At 41.0% G+C, this 24,679-nt stretch overlaps 5 protein-coding genes across 5 annotated transcripts; 3 read left to right on the top strand and 2 right to left on the bottom strand.

The window, feature by feature from the left end:
• Nucleotides 1–7: 7 nt before the first annotated feature.
• LOC144740027 (solute carrier family 22 member 13-like) lies at nt 8–2,536 on the top strand (the record flags this gene model as incomplete). The annotated part of the gene is made up of 7 exons (XM_078622914.1): nt 8–141; nt 227–347; nt 556–650; nt 778–992; nt 1,427–1,535; nt 1,797–2,003; nt 2,467–2,536. Coding segments are annotated over 7 exons (951 nt in total), but the record flags the coding sequence as incomplete, so codon positions are not given.
• Nucleotides 2,537–5,210: 2,674 nt separating this feature from the next.
• On the top strand, nt 5,211–9,364 carry LOC144740026 (solute carrier family 22 member 13-like). The gene is given in 10 exon segments (XM_078622913.1): nt 5,211–5,585; nt 5,659–5,762; nt 6,011–6,165; nt 6,727–6,895; nt 6,974–7,038; nt 7,041–7,106; nt 8,143–8,224; nt 8,294–8,508; nt 8,605–8,713; nt 9,154–9,364. Coding segments are annotated over 10 exon segments (1,551 nt in total).
• Nucleotides 9,365–12,068: 2,704 nt separating this feature from the next.
• LOC144740025 (solute carrier family 22 member 13-like) lies at nt 12,069–14,881 on the top strand. The gene is made up of 9 exons (XM_078622911.1): nt 12,069–12,443; nt 12,529–12,632; nt 12,839–12,993; nt 13,174–13,342; nt 13,437–13,568; nt 13,871–13,945; nt 14,054–14,268; nt 14,365–14,473; nt 14,671–14,881. The coding sequence occupies exons 1-9, from the start codon at nt 12,069–12,071 to the stop codon at nt 14,879–14,881; spliced, it is 1,545 nt and encodes a 514-aa protein (XP_078479037.1).
• Nucleotides 14,882–21,987: 7,106 nt separating this feature from the next.
• Nucleotides 21,988–23,340, bottom strand: LOC144740024 (xin actin-binding repeat-containing protein 1-like). The gene has a single exon (XM_078622910.1). It carries the CDS (start codon nt 23,338–23,340, stop codon nt 21,988–21,990), a length of 1,353 nt encoding a protein of 450 aa, XP_078479036.1.
• A 5-nt stretch (nt 23,341–23,345) lies between these two features.
• On the bottom strand, nt 23,346–24,672 carry LOC144740028 (xin actin-binding repeat-containing protein 1-like; the record flags this gene model as incomplete). The annotated part of the gene is made up of 2 exons (XM_078622915.1): nt 23,346–23,349; nt 24,092–24,672. Coding segments are annotated over 2 exons (585 nt in total), but the record flags the coding sequence as incomplete, so codon positions are not given.
• Nucleotides 24,673–24,679: the final 7 nt, after the last annotated feature.

Raw genomic sequence — 24,679 nt, 5'->3', positions numbered from 1 at the left:
ATCATGGGGATCGTGTGTGACTCAAATCTTCGGTGCAGTTGGACAGTGCATCCTCGCTGGAGTAGTCTACGTGGTCCGAGACTGGAGACTGGTTCAGCTAATCACGGCAGCTCCACTGGCAGTTGTAGCCGTGTACATATGGTAGGCATGAACTATTTGTATTGTTATTTTTTCTTTTGCTGGTTCAGGGGTTTTCGTACATTACTCTTGTACTCTCTACGAACAGGTTTATTCCAGAGTCAGCCAGGTGGTTGTTGGACCAAGGGAGGAAGGAAGATGCTCAAAAGCTGCTTGCAAAGGTGGCAGCAATTAACAAACGCACACTTCCGGACTCTTTGCTTGAAAAGGTACTCATCACATCATCACAACGTTTTCAGTGTATGAACAGCCTGATGTGAACAGAAAAGGTTGTACATCGTGTACACAATTTCCCCAGCAAACATGCCTGAACACATAATTGAGTATTGTGATACTGTGTGAACTGGAGCTGGACTGCATGACTTGTTCATATTGACGTGTCAGCATGATGTTTTGTCCACCATTGGTGCATTGCAGATTGTTGTGAAAGAAACTGAGAAGAGGCGAGGCATCATAATCCTTATCCAATCACCTGTGCTTAGGAAGTATTTCTTTACCATAATATTGGCATGGTAAGTTAGTTTTTCTTTTACAATTTATGCAAATAGCATAAAATTAAAAATAACTGATTAGATTGGATACTGAAGTGAAAGCGTCAGTTTCTCACCACAGCATCTTTGTTTTCTTTGTTTTCTGTAGGTTCTCACTGAACGTTACCTACTACTGCCTTTCATTCAATGTGGGGAAATTTGGTCTGGACATTTTCATGACTCAGTTAATCTTTGGTCTGACTGAACTACCGGCTCACATCCTGTGTATCTGGCTGCTGGAAGTACTGGGGAGGAAACTTTCCCTGATTGCAACACTCCTGGTCGGGGGGTTCTTGTGCCTTTTCTTGCTAATTGTTCCTCAAGGTAAAGCAAACCAATGCTCCTTCTAAGTCCGTTCTCCTTCACCACTCTCTTCATTTCACGTCACTATTCTGCCATTTGTAACCTTAGTAAATAGTAGATTAGTAGATTAGCCCTTGTGCTAAAGTCTCCTTATCTCAGGTGCGAACATAAACAACTACCAAGCGAGCATTCAGGTAAAAGTTCACAACCAAATACTGACACTCAAATTTACCAAAAGCGGATGTAAACAACACGTGTCTTGTGTCAGTGGCGTCAGTAGTGTTCATTTTGTGTTTGTTGGTGATGAAATACACCAAAAACCTCCTCAGAAAGGGGGAACTACGTTTATCCATGAGTTGACATTGGTCACAGTGTTAGTGTTGACGTTTACAGAAGCACTCCTCATTGACTTCTGCTCTCTGGTGCTCCATCTGGCTTTGTCCTAACTTGTTTAGGTAATTCTGTGGCCGTGACCACGCTGGCAACCACGGGCCGTTTTTTATCGAACTGGGCAGGATCCATATGTAATGTTTATGTCCAGGAGCTGTTCCCGACATCTTTTCGGTACGATGAGTGGTTCTTTTGGTCTGTGAGATGTGCTTTTGTCCTAAACAGGCACAGACACATTTGCTGTTAATTTACTTGTTGTGTGCCTTATGATATTTTATGATAAATTATCCAGTCCAATGTTGAATATTGAACTTAACTTTACCAGTTCTTTGATTGTCTGACCCACATGTACTGTATGATCCCAGCAGTCCTTGACCTGAGCGATAATCTTCCTTATTACTGACAGGTTGATGTGTCCACTCTTTCCCCTGTCAGACAAACTGCGTCAGGTTTAGGCTCCATTGCAAGCAGAGCAGGTGGTCTGCTGGCTCCACTGCTCAACATGTTGGCCATTTACCACTGGTCCATACCCATCATCGGCTTCAGTGGTCTCACACTGATCAGCGGAGCCCTGACTTTCCTGCTCCCTGAGACGTGCCGAAGAGAGCTGCCAGATTCAACTGATGAGGCTGAAGGCAACAGGTAAGCAGTCTGCACACCCGTCCCTCCAAGACTGGGAGGTGGGAGGGACGATCGGACATGCAAACGCTGACATTCAAACTTTATCGGACATAACATGGTTGTGTTCTCACTGTCTGGACATATTTACTTTGAACGGGTACAAATTCAATCAATCACAATCGTTCTTTATTGACACGTAATGTGTACACATACAAACATTGAACACTCAACAACAAATAGATAACTCAAAACTCAAAGCTTGAAAACATTGCAAACAATAATACAATATAATACATACACCCCCCCCCCCAAATATTTACAATACCAGATACTATACAGTCAAGTGAAGTAAGGCTGAGAAAGTGTCTTATGTTACATAACCGTAAGTCCAGAGGAGGGAGGTGTGTGTGTGTGTGTGTGATATTAATTGATATGTCTTGTTTCTGTAGTTTTACTAACATTTATGTTGGTGTTTCTCTTGCAGAAAAAATACAAATATGAAAAACCAGAGTGGATCGAAGGAGCAGCAATACATTAAATCCAGCAAACTGTAGACTGACTGACACACTGATATTTCTGTTCCATCAGGAAGTTTTGTGATGGTTTTTGTAAGTTGTTTGTCAGACACTTCCTGGAGCAACTCACTAACAATGAATAACCATATTTGACTTACAATGACTTAGGATGCTTTGAAACAAACATTCGGTTCAAACATGTCTAACTGTAGTAGTCCTGCTCTCACATAGACAACCTGTGACTTGTCTGTGAAGGTTCTCAGCCGTAGGTATTATGGCTGTGACTTGGCCAGTTGTGCCACCTTGAGGACAGACTTGACCCTGTCACCCAGGTGTTAAAACCACTTATCACAAGTCCAACAGTCATGACTGTTATTCACACGGGAAGACACGTGAGTGAGAGCAGGCAAACGGCTGTAAAGTCCTGCTGGTCCAGGTGACAGCAGGATTCAGACAACTTGTATAAAATCTTACTCACATGTCAGTAAGAGTTCAATACCGTCCTGTCCTCATATTGCATGGCAATAATATGCATATATTATTAACCACGGAGTGTGAAATGGTTTGCAATGTTTATATATATTTTTTTAAATAACAAAAACAATTCAAAAACTCAGTGCTGATGAGTTTTCGTTGAAGGCTCTTTGTATGCCGTTGATGCTCCAAGTGTTCCAGTATCCAGGTGTCAGGTAAGGTGCTTGGAGTTAGTCCAGGTGGATTGATCTCTCTAGTTTTACAGTTTTGGGTGAGTGCTCTGTCCAGCATTCTCTGGTGGTGTTACCAATTCCCTTCTTGGCCTCGCTCAGGTCTTGAGCCGTGTGCCAACTCATCCTAGCTGATAGGGTTGTTGTCAGGTGCTCCCATGTTGTGCCGAGTGGGTCTCAGCAGTTGGAAGCTGGTGCTCCTTAGTTTTCATGTAGTGCAATAACTGTTGCTCACCAGCAGGCGGCCAGCTTGACACTCTTTTGGATGATCATTGGACCAAGTTGGGAGACCTTTGTCTGCTCTGAAGTCCTTGAATGTTATGCATTTCTTTTGTTCTTCTTCCCTTTTTAAAAAAAAATAACATCAGCAACAATCTGTGAACTATTTTCTGAATTTCTTTGGATTGGATAGTGATGAGCTAATTTTAAATAAAAACATGTTCACATCACTTTTGTGTCTTTGCGTTATTTTCATCAAGGTAATTTTTTTCAGGAAAAAAATTCTGTGCTTTAGTTTTTCAATAACTACATACTAAACTCACATCCATTGTTTTGGTGTGGTTTCAGAATCCAAATTAAACAGAAACTTTTCAAACGTGATATGCATTTGTAAAGTCACATATACATATATGTACATGGGACTTATAACCAAGAGGAATCCGTCCTCTTTGATGCTGAGTTACTTTTATCTTTTGATTTGTAATTATCTGAAGCTAGCCAGAGACTGGAAGGAAAGTTCAGTCACAAATCAGTGCAACCCAAGTCTTCCCTGTTTCTTAGTTTGTTCAAAGTTACACCGTCGGTATACGACGAGGTCGCAGGAGCTCACCTGAGGCTTCTAGACTTTTGACAAATAACCTCTGTTACTGTCCCAATACCATTGCCTTGTGTTACAGGCCAAGTGGCATATCTATATTCACTTTCTCTCCTTTGTAGACTCTGTACTATTCACTTATTCAACTTTTGCCATCTGTTCCACTTGGTCCAGGTCTTCAATATCAAAACATCATGCACATGAGACCATATAAGTTCATGTCATTATCAGAAAGATCCAGACACAATACTTCAGTTTACAAGTCTCCCTGAAACGTGCCAGGATACAGTGATTGTATCCAGCCAATCCTCATCAGTCTCCCGTGACCTTTGCCTGAGCGTTCATCTTGCCAAAACACACTTTGTTCCATAAACTCCCTGAACACAGAACACTCTAAACAAAGACAATTCTGAACACAGGGAATCATAGACTTTTGGTACTATAGAGCACAAAAAACATATCACAATAATTATATAGTTTCAATTACAACTGACTGTATTCATGATATAGAACAGCAGAATTCAAGTTAACAACAAATAAATGTAGAAAGACACAGAGTCACTGATTCACTGAATTTTCATAATGTACAATCTGCCCTTTCAGCTGGCATGAAATGGTGAGCACACACACACACACACACACACACACACACACACACACACACACACAACTGAAGTACATGGTGTATTTTAACCAGCCTTGTTTGGATTCAACACTCTAGAGATCTGATCCCTGTGAATCAGTTTTATGTGCGGTGGCTTCTATTATACCCAGTACGCTCTCCAACTGCTAGCGTATTTCAGATTTCAGTGGCCTCAAATGAACTTTGGCACTCTTACACAAAGCAGCAAAACAGTTCTGTGCGATTTGAGAAGAATGTATTTATTCATTTATACACATTTACTTTGACACTTAGTTACAATAAGACATGCTGCTGTTGAAACTCAGAAGATGTGTATGTGCACAAGGAACAACGTGATCACAAAGGATTTAGAATGCCGCCACCTGAAATGAACTGATTTTATGATGTCAAGATAAAAGTCTGGAGTCATGTTGAGCCTGAAATAAAAGATGAGCAATACTCTGTGCAGCAGCACCTGAAGGGAATAATTCATGCTTAGTTAAATATTAACAGAGGATATTTGAATCACCAGTACATCTTGAAATGACCACAAAGGACAAAAACGATTTCAACATGCATGATTTTGGAGAGATCCTGAGCAATATTGGACAATTTGGATTATTCCAGCATCTGACATTGATTGCACTTTGCTTTCCAAATTTTGTTCAGTCTTTTTTCTTAGCAAGCTTTGTTTTCATCCAGTCTGATCCAGGGCGCCACTGCAACACAGACTGGATCCTCAAAGCTGATCCCAACCTGACTTCAGACGAGCAGCTGGATCTGACTTTGCCTCGGGAGCAGGATGGGACCTTCAGCAGGTGTCAGATGTTTGTTCCTGTGGACTGGAACATCAGCACCATCAGGGAGAACGGACTCAATGAGACCACAAGCTGCCAGAATGGTTGGGTGTACCGCAACACATTGTATACGTCCACCATCGTCACTGATGTAAGTGACGAGTGAAGTGATGTTTGAAGTAATTTCACAGCATTTTAATGACTTAATGTGTTTTATGTTCCAGTTTGATCTCGTTTGTAATCAGGCTAACATGATAGAAGTGATGCAATCAGTGTTCATGGCTGGCATTTTTATTGGTTCTCTCATTTTTGGACCTTTTGCTGAATCGTAAGTGTATTTACTTTTGTTTCCATCATAAAAAGAAACACAAATAATAATACAGTGAGTTTTTTTGGTTGTTTTGAAGATCCATCTTCTGTCTTTAGCATTGCTCAGCTTTCATTGGCTTATTCCTGTTAGAGTGGCCCTTTGTGCATTAACACATTTAGTATTTCATTACCGAATACAGTATTTTACAGTATTTCTGTATACAACCTACTTCAGCCTTTCATGTCATTTTCATTCTCCTCTCACAGGTTTGGTCGCAAACGAGCTACACTAATCCCTGCACTTTTCATGTTACTATTCACTGGGACAACAGCTCTGTGCCCCAATGTCTATTTATTTGCAGCGTCTCAGTTCATGGTGGGATTAGGAGCCGGCGGTTATCGAGTCAACTGTATGATATTAGGTATGGACCCTCAGTGTATGTACACATACTGTATATGTCATACATGAATCAGTTGTATTCTCCTTGACTGATGAATCATTTCATCTAATGACTACTGAATTTTGAAAAATACTAGTCCAAAACCATACATAACAGTTTGTGCAAGGCCTTATCTTTGCATTTGCCCCCAAAAAAATCATGAATCCCATCACCTTAGCTGGGAATGAATTATTACACACAACAGGAAAGTGAACCTCAACAGGACTGCATTCAGTAGTTTCTTTTTCCAGCCGAAACTGGGAACGTTTGTTTGAGATGCCGTCTACATTTCACTAAGGTCCCATACATGACCACACAAGGCAGCAGGACTGATAGAAGACACTGAAATAATGTGATTTGAGGTTGTTGTAGTCGTTCCAGTAGGTTTGAGGGCACAATCACAGATACTGTACATCTATCACTGAGTACAGTATGTGTCACCTCCTATCATTCGTACCAAAAATGGATTTATACATGAATGTCATCACTAAAACGTCTTTGCAGGTGTCTATTTTAATGTCCCTTGTTGTTTCCTCCTTGCAGCCACAGAGTGGATTGGTGCCTCTAAAAGGTCATGGGGGGCATGTGTGACCCAGCTCTTTAGTTCACTCGGGCAGTGTACCCTCGCTGGTGTGATGTACGCCTGCCGAGACTGGAGACTCACAGAGCTGATCACAGCGGCCATACTTTCAGTGGTTGTTGTCTACATATGGTACGCAACTCGCTGTTAATCTCCCCCTTAGTGTTCCATTTAAAAAGACCGATATGCGTATTGATCCTTGCTCATCAGGTTCATTCCAGAGTCAGCAAGGTGGTTGTTGGCCCGAGGAAGAACAGAGGAGGCCAAACAGCTCATATGAAGGCAGCGGCCATAAACAAACGCACTGTTCCAGAGTTTCTGTTGGATAAGGTAGTTACTGTCCGTCTAAAAGTCTCAAATGTTCATGTTCACAAATGGTTCACAAATCCAATGAAGTCACTTACGATTCAGTAATAGGCCCAAAGACCAAAGAGCCAGCTAGTAAACCAGTCATGAAGATCACCTGCCCAACTTCAACCATGTGAGTCTTGTCACAAGATCAAAAGATCAAACTGAAAATGTTCATCAAAATTCATGTACATAATCATGGTTGCAGCTCCTTCAGATGCCTGGTGACGGCTTTTTGTGGCTTACAGTGATTGTGGGATCACCCACTGCAGCCGATCTCACAGCACAGCAGACTGCTGCCTTGTGTCTGACAAAGTAGAAGCAAAATTCAATGCAATTCAATTTGTTTGCATAGCCCAACATCACAATTCAGCTGGGTAAACCCAATGGAAGAAGAGGAATCAGAGGCCTAGAATAAGGAATAAGGCCGCCCCCCAGACCCAGACTGGAACGTGGTTCCACAGGACAGGAGCCCCATCACTGAATACTCTGCCACCCATTGTGGCTTCTAGTTTTAAAATTCTAGGGACCACAAGCAAGTCAAGTCTCTGCAAACATAATGTTCTATTCGATCCGGTTCTGTGTCTGACCATGGTGTCTGTGATGACCGTCTTTTTAATTGTTCATTATTCCATTTTTAATGCTGTGTGGGGTCCTCTCCAGGCACTCCAGCTTCCTCCCACCTCCAGGGGCATGCCAGGTTAATGCCCATAGATGTGAATGTGTGAGTGTGAATGGTTGTCTGCCTGTACGTGTTAGCGATCACCCCATCCCACCATCTGTTTGCTCTCGCTATCTGCGACTGACGTCCACGTCACCTCTTCATGTGTCCATGACACAGAGCTGACGCTGACACCGTTAACATGATGCTTGAGGACCTTAGAGTTCATGTAGTTCCCAAGTGAGTGACCTATGTGCAACCCTGACAAAAGTGAACATGACGAGCAACATGGAAGGAGGAGAATGGGGGGGTAGATCTCCTCCAACGCAATGAAGAGTCTCATTATGTCCTTTGTAGATATCTGTGAAAGAGCCTGTGAAAAGAGACGGTGTGAAAGCTATATTCAGATCCCCCCTTCTGACCAGATATTTCATCATCATTCTTTTGGCATGGTAAGTTGAACCTTAAGTGTGACTGACGTCCTTTAAAGCAGCGGGAACTAAAACTCACTTTTCTTTCAGGTTTTCGCTGAACCTTTCTTTATTCAGTCTGTACTTGAATATGAGAAACTTGGGTCTAAACATTTTCTTGACCCAGTTCCTGTTCGGAGCGATTGAGTTGCCAGCTATGGTTCTTTGTGTGTGGCTGCTGGAGATTTTGGGAAGAAGATTTTTGTTCCTGTTAACTCTCCTGACCGGAGGTCTTTCTTGTTTACTTATTCTTGCCATCCCTGAAGGTAAAACCCAGCTCATGTCAGTTTTGAGTTTTTCACTTATTTGCTGTTTGTCAAGTTGTATTTCTTGATTTTTTTTAATTATCACTATTTTTGCAGGATACTCCATCGCTGTCACATGTTTAGCTGTCTCAGCACGCTTTTTTCTGGTTTGGTCTGCTTCTATATGCAATGTCTTCATTCAGGAGTTGTTTCCCACATCTATCAGGTAGGTGTCATTACGTACCTGTAAATACAGGACGGACACAGTGTGTAAACACTGAAGTAAATCATGAAAAAAACATAATATATATAAATCAACAAACAATATATATAAATCACATTTTTATAGTTCTTTTTGTCCAATGTATAAATACACACACTTGATTTACATGATACTTGCTGTTATATTCTATTATTACTGTTGTAGTCATAGAGTTGAGAGAGATGGTTCAGCAGCATCTGTTCATGGGATCCAGAACATTCCTTTCATTTTCCACAGTGTCACTAAGTCTATGAGTACATTCTCTCCTTGTTCTTAAATAGCGTTATGACTAAAGAATCAAGGTTGAATATCTACTCAGTTTGTCTGGAGGATCATGTAGTCTGCCTGCATGCAGACCACCACGCTGCAGAGCCGCAGCTCTTTAATGCCGTCTCCTCTGTCAGACAAACAGCCACGGGATTGGGAGCCATGTCAGCGAGGTTGGGCAGACTACTGGCGCCACTATTTAACATCCTGGCCACATTCCACCCAGACATCCCCATCGCAGTGTTTGGCAGCGTCACATGTATCAGTGGTGCCCTCGGCCTCCTGCTTCCAGAAACAAAGAAAAAAGAACTTCCTGAATCAGTTGAGGAGGCTGAGCACATCGGGTAACATTGGTCATCGTCTTCCTTACACTGAACATACACTATCGATGCAATTTTTGAATCTCTATTTTATCTGTGTTTTTTCATGTACTATATATCAATTCGTTATACTGAACCTAACCTGACTCTAACCATATTGTCATTTTTTTTTTATTTACAGAAATGTTAATTCCCCCAACAAGGCGACTTATCAGGAGTCAACCAAGCTGTAGTTTCACACAGGTCATGATTTACTTCGGGACCCATCATGTCTGCTTATTCTCTGATTCCAAAAATCCAACCAAAATCCATAAACTGAAATGTGATGTATTGCCTGGTTTACAATGTCATACAAAGGCTTCTATTTTGCCCTGTTTTCCTGTTGTGAAACAAGCAACAATGTGCATTATTGTTAACAATATCACATTTTTTTACATAATAAATGTTTTGGGAATTGTGTTTTCTTCACACGTGCAGACACAGACAATAAAAGACCCATCAACACATATACTCAACCTCTCACATCCATTTTTCATGATATTCAGTATTGATTATTTAGTTTACTGATCTGATGCATCTCATATAAAAAGACTTCCATCCTAAATCTTCTTTTGTGACTAATTATCACACATTTTCAGCCCAAATGAACATTTTGTACCTTCAACTGTCTCCTGATTGAAATACAGCCAGCCGGCCTGTGATGAGCACAGTAAAGGTGAATACAAGGTCAGGGTGTAAAAAAGGGTGTAAAAAATGCAGTACGGTATGTCAGGAAATATGAACAGTTTATGACAGCAGACTCCATGGCTGAAAGGCTCCTGGAAGGAGGTGAATGCACCAATAGAAGAGTCTCTGGCGTGGGTAAAATTTCTGGGTAGTGGAGGCAGCATTACTGTTTGATTTAACTGACTCAGTTGGAATATCAGCCAGTGAGGTCTTCTCAGCGATCCTTCAGCTAGCTGACAACAAAGCAGGCGACTCAGATCTCATCTCTGCTGAGCAACTTAAACATGCGGGGCGAAGGTGGCAATCCTTCTATCCATATGCTTCACAGCCTTTATGTCACATGGCATTTTGCCAGAATCCATGTTGGCTGTTACACTTGTCCCTGTGATTACGGCCAAAGCTGGCAAGGTGGGGAGTTTAGATAATTATCGTCCAATCGCATTAGCGAGTGTGTTATCCAGAGTACTGGAACACATTGTAATAGTTTAGATTCTTTTTCTTTCTTTCTCAGTTCGGATTGAAGCCCAAGCACAGGACAGATTTCTGCAATTATGCTTTAAAAGAGATGGTTGAAATGTATAGAAGAGCCAATTCCTCTGTTTTAGCAGAGTTTATAGATGCTTCTAAAGCCTTCGACAGGGTGTATCACAAGAAGTTATTTGTGAAACTGACCAAAGGGGGGAAAAGAGTGTGGTGTTAATCTGTAGGTCCATCTGGGACACATAATAACAGATCGCTTGTTAGTGCTTGGTGCTTGGACTATTTCAAAGTCACACTCTTGAGATCATTTTGTACACCCTTGCATACTGCCCCTTTGTGGGTGAGGTTTAGGAAAGAGCCATTACAAATTACAGGTTGCATACCGTGACGGTTTTAGGATTCTCATGAAGAAGCCCAGGTGGAGCAGTGGCATTCTGCACAACCAGAACTCAAACAGTTGATGCTCTCCTGAGGAACTTCATGTACAAATGCTGTTTGAATGAGTCAATGAATTGTGTAATACAGGTACTAAATAATCCCAAGCTGTCAGATACTGTTCACAGTTTGGGGTTCATTGATTTTTTTTTCTCTCTTCATGTCCCTGTGTGTTTTTTCAAATGTTGTATGTGCTTTTTACTGACCCCAGCGTCTACTTAATTAACTTGAATTGAGTGTAGACATAAAAAACAACAATTTTATAACTCTTGTATGACAAAATATGAATACAGAACATTAAATATTCTCTGTAAGAGTCGGTGTAAATGATAAACAGGCATAATATTGCTGAAACTGAGATTCACAAAACATTCATTGTTGAACATTTGGCTGTCTGACTATTTTGTTTCTTGTTGCTTTTTTCAATTAAATTCTGATGATTCACGATTCACATGTTTTTTTCCACAGATATCAACACAATAAAATGATCAGCACCATTCACAGTTTTCTAATAAATCTGTGAAAAGGAAAGCGTTGCCAGTGTCTGTCCCTGTTGTCTCTGCAAAGCTCATTTCTCAGCAAAGTCAATATTTGCTGGCTTCAGCACCACTCCAAATTGAACATCACAGGTACAACCAGTCTGAACTATTTGGCTTTTACAAACAACCTGGGATTGGCCCTGAAAAGCAATGGGCCAACAGCTTTCTAGTTGTATTTGCTCATGCAGAATTTTTTTTTTTTTTAAATGGGTTACTTTATATTGAAATTACGACCCTCTTTCCTGCAATAAGTTAGATTTGAAGTGAAACAGAGGAGAGTCACTCAACCCAGCTGTTGCTGGCATTAAATCAACATTTGAAGGTGAATCAAACACCACGGTAAGCAAATCCCTCAGATCATTATAAAAGATGCTTTGGGTAATAAAGTTACATCACAATAGTAAACTTATATAATAATAACTAAGATAAGGTTTAGTGCATGTCATGATTTAACTTCTTTGGTTAAATATTAATAGGCATTGTTTAAACTTGTGCTCCATTCCTTTTTATATAGAAAACACAAAGGAGAAAACCAACAGCCAACAGACAGACATGTCTGATTTTGGAGAGATCCTGGGGCATATTGGAGAATTTGGATTGTTTCAGCAGCTGACATTGATTGCACTTTGCTTTCCAAATTTCGTTCAAGCTTTTGTTTTTGCAAGTTTTGTTTTCATCCAGTCTGATCCAGAGCGCCACTGCAACACAGACTGGATCCTCAAAGCTGATCCCAACCTGACTTCAGACGAGCAGCTGGATCTGACTTTGCCTCGGGAGCAGGATGGGACCTTCAGCAGGTGTCAGATGTTTGTTCCTGTGGACTGGAACATCAGCGCCATCAGGGAGAACGGACTCAATGAGACCACAAGCTGCCAGAATGGTTGGGTGTACCGCAACACATTGTATACGTCCACCATCGTCACTGATGTAAGTGATGAGCATTTAACTGGAAACATCAATCAATGACTCCTTAATTCATTCTTGTTCTTTTTTTCTTTTCTTTCCTTTTCAGTTTGATCTAGTTTGTGACCAGGATAATTGGGTGGAAATGATACAAGCAGTGTTCATGGGTGGTGTTCTTCTTGGTTCGCTCATATTTGGACCTTTTGCTGAGTCGTAAGTGTACTACATACAACCTTTCTGTACTAAAGTAGATAAATGCAGCTGTGAATCTGAAACTAAGAGAAACCCCAGAGCAAAGAGAAAAATGTGCATTTATAAGTTGTTGTGTAAAGTGTAAAACTATTTATTTTTGTTTTCTTCTTCTGACTGTACAACATCAGCTGCTTTTGTAACATTCTATTCTCTTCTATCTCCTGCAGGTTTGGTCGCAAACTTGCCACTCAAATTCCAGGAGTTATTATGTTTGTATTTGTTGCAACAACGGCTCTTTGCCCCAATATACACTTGTATGTAGCTTCCCAGTTCATGGTGGGTGTGGGAGCTGGTGGCTATAGAGTCAACTGTATTATACTAGGTGTGTATTATGTCCAGGATTTCAATCCATATTAATCCACAAGCTTCCGCAACACAATTGCGTGCAGTGATTATTATCATTGTCGTTATTATACTGCATCATATCTACAGTTGTTGCCATATAATCAAACAAATCCTTGCCACTTGAAAATGATAAGTCGATTTGTTTTTCTTCCTCAAGCCACCGAGTGGATTGGTGTGTCTAAGAGATCATGGGGAGCATGTGTCACCCAACTATTCGGTGCAATTGGACAATGCGTCCTTGCCGGTTTGATGTATTTCGTTCGTGACTGGAGAGTCACTCAGCTCATCACAGCAGCTCCACTTGCACTGACTGTAATCTACATATGGTGTGTTTTCCTTTTCTTTTTACTGCCCTTCATTAATCCGAAGGTAAATTATACATTTTAAATGTCACATTTGTTTGTTTTGTGCTTCTATCAGGTTTATTCCTGAATCGGCGAGGTGGTTGTTGAACAGAGGAAGGATGGATGAGGCGAAGCAACTCATAGTGAAAGCAGCGACCGTCAACAAACGCTCTGTTCCAGACTCTCTGCTGGAAAAAGTACTGAGCTTGTTCAGCTTTATTTTGTTTTGTCTTAAAAAAAACACAGATTTTTAAACAGGTTGTTTTTATGTCCAATGACAAAATGACATCAGTTGTTACATCTTTTCCTTCCTTTTTCCATCTAAAAAATGACTTTGGCTGATCAACTTCACAGTGATATCACAGGTGAATAAAGTGTGTGTAAAGAATATTTGAACTGATAGAGGTTCAGTTAACATTACAAATTAATATGTTTAGTATGCAATGTCATATTTTCATAACATTTTCACACAATTATATTTATGTTACAGATTTCTGTGCATGACGTTAGGAAGAAAGGAGGCATAAAAGTTCTCTTCAAATCAAATACATTAACCAAATATTTCTCCATCATATCTTTGTCATGGTAAGTTCAAATTTCCACAAAACATGCATCTCAGTCTAGATCTATTATGGAATGAACATGAATAAAACTGACTTTACAAATAAATAAAACTTTTTTCTTTAAATTCAGGTTTTCACTGAGCCTAGCCACTTTCTGCTTGTACTTCAACATGGGAAATTTGGGCTTGAGCATCTTCATGACACAGTTCCTGTTTGGTGCGATTGAAATACCAGCTCATCTACTTTGTATGTGGCTGCTGGAAGTTCTTGGAAGAAAGTTATTACTCATTTTCACACTTCTGGTTGGAGGACTGTCTTGTATATTTATCCTCGCCGTTCCTGAAGGTAACCCCACTGGGAAATGCACCTTGTACTGTGGTCTACAGGATTTTTTGAAAACATTTTTCCTCATTTTGTTTTGTTTTATTTCTGGTTCTTCAGGTTATGTTGTTGCTGTCACATCATTAGCTGTTGCAGCACGTTTTTTCCTAATTGGAGCTGCCTCCATATGTAATGTCTTTGTACAGGAGTTATTCCCAACATCTACCAGGTAGGTGTTCACTCATTTCATTCAGACTGTCATTTTGTCAATTAACCAGTTTGTTATCAATGAATGTGACAAAGGACAAAGTCATGAAAATCCTTAAAAAAATCTAAGCTTTGTTAAACTCAGTCTTTAGTTCAAATTACACAACTTGGTGTATGACGTAAACATGGAGGAGTCATTTACTCCCTCTTCCCCATCAGACAAACAGCCACTGCTTTAGGGGCCATTTCAGGGCGAGTAGGTGCACTACTGGCTCCACTCCTAAACGTCTTGGGCACGTACCACTGGTTCATCCCCACCACCGTGTTCAGCAGCGTTACACTGATCAGTGGAGCACTTGGCTTCCTGCTTCCAGAGACAAGCAGAAAAGAACTTCCTGACTCAACTGACGAAGTTGGGAATAAAAAGTAAGTCAATGATAATGTCAAGCACTTCACACGTCTCAGCTTAAACGTGCCAGATAACATATGTCATGTTCCCCTTGCCTTTCAGAAGAGTGACCTGCGTAAACACAATTTCAACTAAGCTGTAGATGTGCATGGAGATGTGTTTGTCATCCATCAGTCAGAAGCAATCGTCAGCGTTCACGCAGTAGTTTTTAGAACTTATTCTGTCTACTGTGTTGTATTGTTGACATCATATAGTAAATAATGTATTATGTGTATGGACTATGTAATTTGCATACTTTGCATAAGTATATTCAATATTTTTGTCAGAATGTTAAATAAAACTAACATTAATATTACTATTTGTCCTTACCATTTCATTCAAATATTTATGCATGTGTGTCTATCTATCCATCCATCCATCTATCATGCAGGAACTGGGTTGCAGCTCTTCTTACCTGTAATGATCCAGTGGTTCTCCTTGGGAGCCGTTACCCTGCATGTTTCACACCATTCCCACCAACACCTCGTTATCAGACTTTCTGCAGAGCTTCACTGACATCGTTCATTTGAATCAGGTGTGTAGGTGTAGGGTGACGTGCAAACATGCAGGACTGTGGGTCCCAAGAACCAGGATTGACAAACACTGCTGTAATCATTACATTTCCAAAGCCCTAGTCGGATGGGTTTAGTTTTACCTCTGTGCGTGGGGGAAAGTAATAATTAGCAGATATTTTTGTCCTGTCCGAATGTGCCATGTTGGAAATCATTACCGCACAATGTCAGAAAGATTACCACGACGTTTACCTTGTGTAAAAGGGTCTCAGAAATTACCTCAGGTAATACTAATCCTCTGTGAATAGACTTGTAGTCAATATAAAATGGCACCTCGGCACCCCACGTACCTAGGTGAGGGGTGGCAGTAGCTCAGCCAGTAGAGTCTGGGGACAGGAGGGTGGCTGCTTCAAGTCCAGGTACTGACTAAAATATATGGAGGTGGAGTTGAAGAGGTGCAGTTCACTTCCTGGGCTGCCGAGGTTCCCTTGAGCAAAGCAACAAAGCCCCCATGTACTCCCTGGGCGCTGGACATGGCACTCCTAGCTTGTGTGCGTGTGTGTGTGTGCGTGTGCGTGTGTGTGTGCGTGTGTGTGTGTGTGTGTGTGTGTGTGTGTGTGTGTGTGTACTTAGGTTAAATGCAGAGGGAACAAAATGGGTGTGTTTGCATGTAAGTGTAAAAGAAAACTAACAAAAAAACAGAAGTTCTTTTTTTAAGTAAAACTAATTCCATCCATATAGGGCTTATTCCATTTACCTAAGGCCATGTCTACATCCATGTCCACACATTTATTTTTTAAAAAAGTTTTCCATAAACACAAATTCATCAAGAATAGTGTGTTCACACAAACGCTGTAGTTTTTGTCAGGCTGTTATGTGCCACTGTAACGCTGCCACACAGAAATACACTAAAGCCAGAAACCATGAGCATAAAAGTCATGTGGTGCAAAAGAAAAACTACAAAGATGGCACGAATATAAATCGAACTAGAAAGGTGACATTACAAACCTGTAATCTGCCTTTGTTGTTGTAGTTAGCGTGGTTTCGTGTCTTAAAGGGGAAGTGGAGCGATGGCATCATTGGTACATGAAAGATGTGTATGCCTTGTAAACATGGAAATACAATGATGGTGCCTTCAGAATTCATAAGTTAGCAATCCAGGCGAACTAATTCAGATGGTTCTGTGTGGACAAACCTCAGTAGATATTCCAAACCGCGTCTCCTTCTGGACATTACCTACTGTAAGTCAGATCCATTCCTAGCTCCTTTACACCTGCAAAATTTCACAAATACTCTTCACACAGTCTTGTCCTAGATTGTCAAATACCAACACAGTGTCAGATGGTAAATCTGGGTCAGTTCCCTGTCTGTTTGTCACTGAGCAATAGACACCCATCATTATCAGTCACATTGAGCAGTCTGTCATGTTAGGATCTTACCCAAACCATTTTGTGTATAATGTCTAATATTTGTCTTAAATCATGACAAGAGAACAGATATCCACAAAATATTCAAATTCTTGACGGCCCTGGTTAAATAAAGTGATGTCTGCAATATGGGTTAGTTCCAAATTCCATTTGGCATTTACAATTATATTAGTGATCGACTTCAAGAGGTCACAAATACAAGTGTTAGGATATGTTACAAAGGAAAATATGAAATGAGTAATGTTAATGTTAATGTTAAGTTTTTTTTTAAATATTGAATTCATTAGTACATAAAGGAAAAAACACATTTTAAGCAACATATTGTTTTATTTTCTAGGCACAAGGTCAAATTATGTGTAGTTGTATTTTGTAGCCACTCTTTACATAAGTTCAGATTTAATATTGTTAATGAAGCAAGAAATTAAGTGGTGCACATTAGAAATCACACCTGTGAAGTGCGAAATAAAAATAAAGTACATGACATCAGTAATGTTTCTGTTTACTCTTTCAGAACTTGACATCCATGCATTTGCAAAAAGCAACAAAAGTGGAAATGTTTTCTCTTGTTTGTCATTGCAACTGGTAAACACCGTTCTGCAGTCATCCGAGCAGATCATCCATCCAGCTACTGTTTGTGATAGTATTTTTTGCTGCTGCATCAGGATTGTTGTTATCAGACACTAACAGACCGTCAACAAATGAATCACCTGGCCCGGACACTGGCAGCAATTGTGGTTCTGCTGCAAAAATGTCTAGAAAATCATTGGCTGATTTAGAATCTGTGCTTGGCTGCATTGTAAAAACACCTGCTCTGCTTGAGATTTCACCAACGCCAAAGATATCGTCAAGGAATGAGGGTGGCTGGTTTGTGGGAGCAGGAGCTCCTTGAGCAGACATACTGGAAACAGGTGTCTGAGACAGCAGATCATTTGAGCAATCGAGCAAAATGTCAAAATCAGTGTCCTGCTCATTTATAGGACTGTTTGTACTGACACCTTGGTTGACATATACTGAGTCAGAGTCGTTCAGCTGATCTGGGTTTCTGCCTGTATTAACAGACGTGTCCATGGTGGTGGCTGAAAATGCAGGAATGTCCCCAAAAATCTTGTGAGGATCAGACTGATCATAAAGATTAGAGGTCTCCACCGGAGATTCTTGGCTGAGATCACAACGCGCTCCATCGTGTTGTCCTTCTAGCTCACGTTCATGCTCCAGAGTAGGAACCTGAGTAGCACCACCCTGGTTGAAATCAACATTACTTCCTTCTAGCTCAGGCTGATCAAATGATTGATTTGTCTGATTGACCTTTGGCTCCACAGACTCAACTTCATTCATAAAGTCATCCAGTGAGTCTCTAGAGCGTGTTGCAGCTGTCAGGTCCTCACTTATTTCATTAGTTGATGTCTGATCCAGGTTGTGTGGCTGAGCAGTTGTGTCCTCTAGTTCCAGAGGAACGACCTGAGTAGCATCACCTTGGTTGAAATCAGAACGCGTTCTGACATTATTCCCTTCTAGTTCAGGTGTGTCAAGTGGTGTATTTATCTGACTGATCGGTGGGTCAACTGCAACAGAACCGAGGCTACCTACAGAAACATCATCTGCAAATGATGAGTCAGTAAAACTCACATCATCATTATTCTCAAATATGAACTGATTGACTGACATGTCAGTCACATAATTATCTGATTGTGAAAAAGGCTGAAGGAAGTCCTCTCTGCTCTGATCATCAGGTGGATCTGAATCAGTTTGTCCCTCCACTTCACTTATTTCATGAGTTGATGTGTGATGCAGGTTGTGTGGCTGAGACATGATTATATCCTCAACTTTGTTTGTCTCCAGTGGGTTTTGGTGAGAAGAATCACACTTGCTCTTTTTAAAGTCTTGTTCCAGAGGAAGGACCTGGGTATCACCACCGTGGTTGAAATCTAAAAGTGTTTCAGCATGATTTCCTCCTCGTTCAGGTGTATCAAGGGGTCTGTTTATCTGACTGACCTGTGGGTCAACTGCGACACAGCTGAGGCTACTGAAAGAAACATCATCATCAAATGAGTCAGTAAAACTCACATTGTCATTTTTGTCAAATGCAAATTGATGGACTGACCTGTCAGACATAGTATTCTGTAAAACAGAGGGAAGAATATCTGGGGCCTCTCTGGTCTGATCATGGAGGAGATCTGTATCAGTTTGTCCTGCAGCCATCAGCTCCTCTCTTATTTCACCAGTTGATGTCTGATGCAGTTTGGGTGTCTGTGCAGACGTGATTAGACCTTCATCTTTCTTTGTGTCCATTGAGTTGAGGTCTGAGGAATCACACCTGTCCTCTGTCTCATGAGTTTGTCCTTCAGTTTCACTTATTTCAATAGTCGGATGCAAGTTTAGTTTCTGTGCAGATTCTGTGATTATACTCGTGTCTTTGTTTCTATCTGATGCGTGGGGGTCAGAAAAAATGGACTTGTCCCGCACCTCCTCAGCTTCCTGTTCCAAAGAGGTGACTTGAGGATCGTCAGCCTCCTTCTGCTTGTCCTCTGTGACAGCCCCCTCTACCTCTGTGTTTCTGTCATCACTGTTAATTCCTGGACCATGTGCTGTTGATGCCACGGTGTCCTCCACCTTCTCTAAGGACGATTGAAACAGTCTACCTAAGAGTCCTCCACTAGGTTTACCAGGTGGTTTCTTGGTATCATTTGGTTGGACCTTGTTGGTTCCATTTCCACTCAATGGGAAGAGCTTTGACAGGGGACTCCTTCCTTTGGACCAGGATCCCAGTTTGACCTTTGACCTGTCACTCTGTTTTAGAGGAGCCTTGGGTGAATTTGCTTTAGCAATACCTGTCTTCTGACTGCCATCACCTTCATGTTCTTTTTTTGACTGAGCATCCTCGGTGGACGTTGGTTCAACAGGATTGTCTGGAGGACTTTCCAAGTTTCCTGCGATGGCATCCAGCTCTTCATGTGCTCCTTGTCCTCTCACGGAGTCTTGGATTGAATTGCTATTGCCACTGAAGCTTTCTGTGCAACTTTGGTCATGATATGATTCAGCCATGGTTTTGTTTACACCTCCGTTTACAACTCTATCTAAGACCTGTGGGATCTCTTGACTTCTCTCAATCTCAACATCAGTTTCTGTATTTGATCTTATGGCCATTTCATCAAGGCATTTATTTTCAAGGGCTTCGAGGTTCACATCGCTTGAGTTGATATTTTCACTGATGCCTTTTTTATCTGTGGGTGTGTGAACTTGTGGAGTTTGTGAACCACTGTCTTCATGAGTCCAGAGTTCCTCGTCCATGGTTCTTAATTTTTGCTGAGAGGACTGGTCATGGTGAGAAACATCAACATTTGCAGCAAATCTAACAGACTTCCTAGGTTTCACTTGACATTTGGCATCAAGCCTACCGAATGATGGGTGGGCTGTTTTGATGATGGGTGCCACAGTTGTCTGCTTGTTTTTTTGGTTCAGGACAGGAGAGGAACTCTCAAGTTCTATTGGAGAAACATGCAAATGTCCCAGTTTGAGGGGACCATTGCTTGGACTTGGTTTCCCTGGGGGAAGCTGTTCAGATGAGCTATAATCTATTGTTTTAGATAGGTCCCCAACCCCTGAAGTGAAGGGTTGTGACATGAGGCCATCTGATTCACTGTAGCTGCTTTTCATTTGCTGTTTTTTTGTAGTATTGTGAATATTTGAAAAGTTCATATCAATTGCAGCTGCTTTCCCTGTGTCTGATATCTTATTTTTCAGGGCTGGTACAGCTATACGTTGTGCTGTATTCATCTCAGTATTTTTCTTCTCTGGTGGCCAGCTCCTTTTCAGTTTATTCCCCACATCAGAGTTATGGCTGCGTCCCATTTCTCCCTCACACGACTTTGTGACAAATACACCTGCAGGTGATTGTCTGGAGACATCAGAGGTATTTAACTTGCTTTGAGTCATTGTGGGAGTGGACATTGTGTCTGGCTCATCCACGTCTTTTTCTTTCTGAAGCCAACGGTCTTTATGTTGCTTGTGCCCAAATCCCTCGTCATAGTTTCCTTTTCGTTTAAACAGCTGTTGGTAGTGAGAAATGCAGTAGAACTCGCCATAAAGAGATGAATAGTTGTGAATACTGCAATAAAGCAAAGTATATTTTAGATATAAAACATGATTTAAAGTCAAATTAAAATCAAGCTGATTTGGGTAATTTGTGTATTTGTACTAAAACAAACTGTTCTGAATGATTTCAGTTGATTGGAGATCCCAACATTAAAAACCTTGCTGACCATGCCAGTAGAATTTGATTAAGCAGTTGTGAGTATATTTAATCTTTAAACTCAACACCAGTCTTATTATGCTTCCAAATTTCTCACCTGAGCTTCTTCTTACAGTATTTACAGCAGAAACAGCTGAAGTGGAGGATAAGTTTATTGGCCACCATTTTTTCCATTGGATACACCGGTGTCAGACAGGCAGAACATATTTCCCTGACTGGTGACAGGAACTATGGATGGAAAACAAGTAAACAAGTTTAACAAAAAGACTTTAACAGTATGGATGACATTGCAACAAAAGTATGTACAGTCCTGAACTGTTTTTTTTCTCCTTTTTTTCAAACTATAAATCTGTATATTTGAAACCGGTCTTTTTTTTTTCTAAACAAGTCTTTTATTTTACCAATATATTAGGTACTTGCAATGCTGACAAATAATAATAATAGAGGAAGAGGAAGATCATCCCTTTGGTTAAATTCGTCTTATGATTGGAATACAAAGATGGACACAATTTCCAATTACTCCTGTTGTTGAGCTCACTTACATTTTATGTATGTGAATGCGAGCTAACCTGACACAAACTTTCAAGTAAATTAAATGCATATGAAGTATACAGTTCCTTCAATATTTTACAAAATGGTGATAAAAAGGCACAGAGAAGAGTAATAATTTCTTTACACTGTAGTTTATTTAAAATGTTACACAACAGTACAGACAATAACAACTTTACTGCTAAGATTCAATAAAAGAAATAAACATTTTATGATGTTACAGTACAGTATAAAATCTATAAGACGGGTGTTTTTTAAGTTTAAAGTCAATATGTTCCTCATGTCATACAATGATGTGTTCAATACACAAATGGAATAAACTGCCCAGTAATTCTCCAGTAGTGGGCTTATTTACTGCTTTTCCACTGGTTGACTAAATGTTACAAACACCTTCCCTTTCTCCTTGCTGTTCCCCGACACGTTATCTTCAAAAGGCCGACCAGCTCTTGCCAGTGAAGGGGATGTCATGACTTCATATCGAGCTGGACTCCCGACCATTTCAAACAAAGCGGATGATTTACTGTCAGACTGTTTGGTGACAAATGTCGACGTAACGGAGGAAACAAAGACGTTGCCAAAGCTGTCAGTCTCTTCATATGTTTCACTTACAGTCTTTGTGCCAATTATTCCTGCAGGTTGCTCTGGAACGGTTTTCACCTGAAGCACACTGACTTTCCGCTGAGCTGAGTTGTTAGTATCGTTTGAAGGTTCGGCAGCAGCAGACACTTGTCTCAGATCCCCGTCTGCATCAGGGCAACTTTCTAAAAGACCCTCTGTTTTTGGTTTGAACGTTGACATGCTTGATTTCAGTTGTTCGGCGGGCTTTCTGGCAGCTGAATGTATGGAGATGAAGGATGGTGAGGACTGGGAGGAGGACTGTCTTATGAGTGGCTTCTTCTGCTCATGGCGGCGCTCTTCCTGTTTGGGAGGACTTGAATCTGAAACCGTATTTGCTGCTTCTTTGATTTGACCTGATTTGGCTTTGCTTGATACAATACTTATTTTCCTGATTTTGTTGGTTGGTTGAATGTGTTGCTCGGACCTCAAGGACTCATCAAAAAGACCGGACAATCCAGCTATGTCAGCCTCCGATTTCAGATTGGAGACAGAGTACAGAGCTTTCTTGATTGTCTCTTCGATCTCAAGGAGTTTCACGAGAGTTTGTTCCTTGAGGTCCATTATTTCCTTGCTTGCTTTTTCCAAATCTTCAAATGCTGTTTCAACTGAGGAAATGCTTTCCAAATCCTCATCTGGTATCTCTTCCCCAACTTCTGTAGTTGGCTTTGCTAGTTCACTTGACGTAATTATACCAGGGACATTTTTGTATAATGTCTTCATGGAGCGAAGGGCCTCGTTGCTGGTGTCTCCCTCTATCTCTTGCACCTGAGACAGGATTCCCTTGAGTTCCTCTCGTTTTCTTAAGTTTTCAAAAATTTCCATGGCCGCCTTGACGTTTCCTTTCATGATCTCATCCTTGTGGACTGACAGCCTCTGTCGCCGCTCATCCTCTGTCTCTTTGACCTTCTTCTCTCTTAAGACAACTTTGGTCTCGTGTTTTTGTTCATGGTCACTGGGGTTATTTTGCTGTGTAGCCAATGCATTTATGGTGCAGTTTTCCTTTGACTTCTTGCTTTCTTGGGTGGAATGTTGGGCTTTTGATTTACACTGTAGATTTGACTTATTCTCCTCAACAGTATTGTCCATTACTCTTACCTTCTTTGACAAACAAGGGACTTTTTTGTCCAGCACCTCACGTTCCTTTCTTTCAAAGGTCTGTACTGCAGTCTGTAAGCTCATGTTCATGTCTCGCTTGGCGTCATCTGAATAATACTTCATGCACATCTGTATCTCCTCAGCTGCATTGATTTTCTGTATTACATTTCTCTCAATTTCCAATCCATTGTGATATGAAGTCATTTCTTGGCAGTCAGATATGTTTCTTGCACATGCTGTTTCCAGCTTTTTGACTTCATGAGGGTCTGAGTGCTCTGGTAGATGATGTGTTGCTTGCATGGATTCATCAGCAAACATTTGGTGGCATGATTCATCTATGGTCTCCTCATTGCTCCAGCTATGTTGTGTGTTTTCTTGTATTTTTTCTGGGCATTGTTTGCCTTGTTTTGGATTTGGAGGTGTTCTAGTACTCTCTGTTTTCTCCTGATTGATGAGGCAAGTGGCTGTTGTCTCCGGGGCAGGCTGCGAAGTGTTTAAATCTTTTACAAATATTGAACGGCTCCATTTCGGCTTTGGTGGTAGAGCTGGTTTCTGGTCCTGTGGATTCTCAATTGTCTTTGAGGATTCGGTTTCAACTTCAGAATTGGAGGATTTAAAGTTTCCATTTGCTACAGGGCTGGGTGTTGATTTCTGTGCTGTGATTGATGGTTGTCCTTCAGAGGTTACTGAAATTGAAGGAGATAGTTTTGTGTCAGAAGGAGGCACAGACACCACAACACACTGCTCGTGAACAGTCTTGCTCCTCCCTGAATTCCTGTATATCATTGCAGCTTTAAAGTCTCCTTTGGAGACATTTACACTAGACTTCTCAAGAGACTGCAAAGCCAGGTGCACATTACCCTTAACGATATCTTCCTTATCTAGGAGTCTCTGCTCTGTCGCTGCACTCTGCAGAGATCTAATTGCTGCCTTTACGTCTCCTCTCATGACATCTTCTGTCTCATCTTCTGTTGTCAGACTGTTACACTCACAAGGCCCTAAAGGTGATTCTGATGCACAATGATCATCTATAGCTGAACACTGTTGGCAAGCCTCAAAGGACATATGGCTTTCCTGATCTCTCAAGGCATCACTGACCTTTGGATATGTCTTGACCTGCTGGCTTCTAGATGAAGACGAAGTTTGTGTCACTGACGAAGAGCTTTCCTCTTGTGCTGAGACATTCAAATTGTATATTTTTCCGGGAACAATAGCTTCACGCTCCACATGCATGCTTTGCTGCTTGGCCATTTCAAGGGACTTCTTAGCTGCTTTCACATCTCCAGATATGATCATCTCTTTTTGAACTTGGCTTCCTTCTGTTTCAGGG

The sequence above is a fragment of the Lampetra planeri genome, unplaced genomic scaffold (assembly GCF_965212315.1).
Source record: "Lampetra planeri unplaced genomic scaffold, kcLamPlan1.2.h2 scaffold_1849, whole genome shotgun sequence".
Classification (NCBI taxonomy): domain Eukaryota; kingdom Metazoa; phylum Chordata; class Hyperoartia; order Petromyzontiformes; family Petromyzontidae; genus Lampetra; species Lampetra planeri.
The sequence above is the reverse complement of the archived record's forward strand: the minus strand, read 5'-3'. Positions and strand labels throughout refer to the sequence as shown.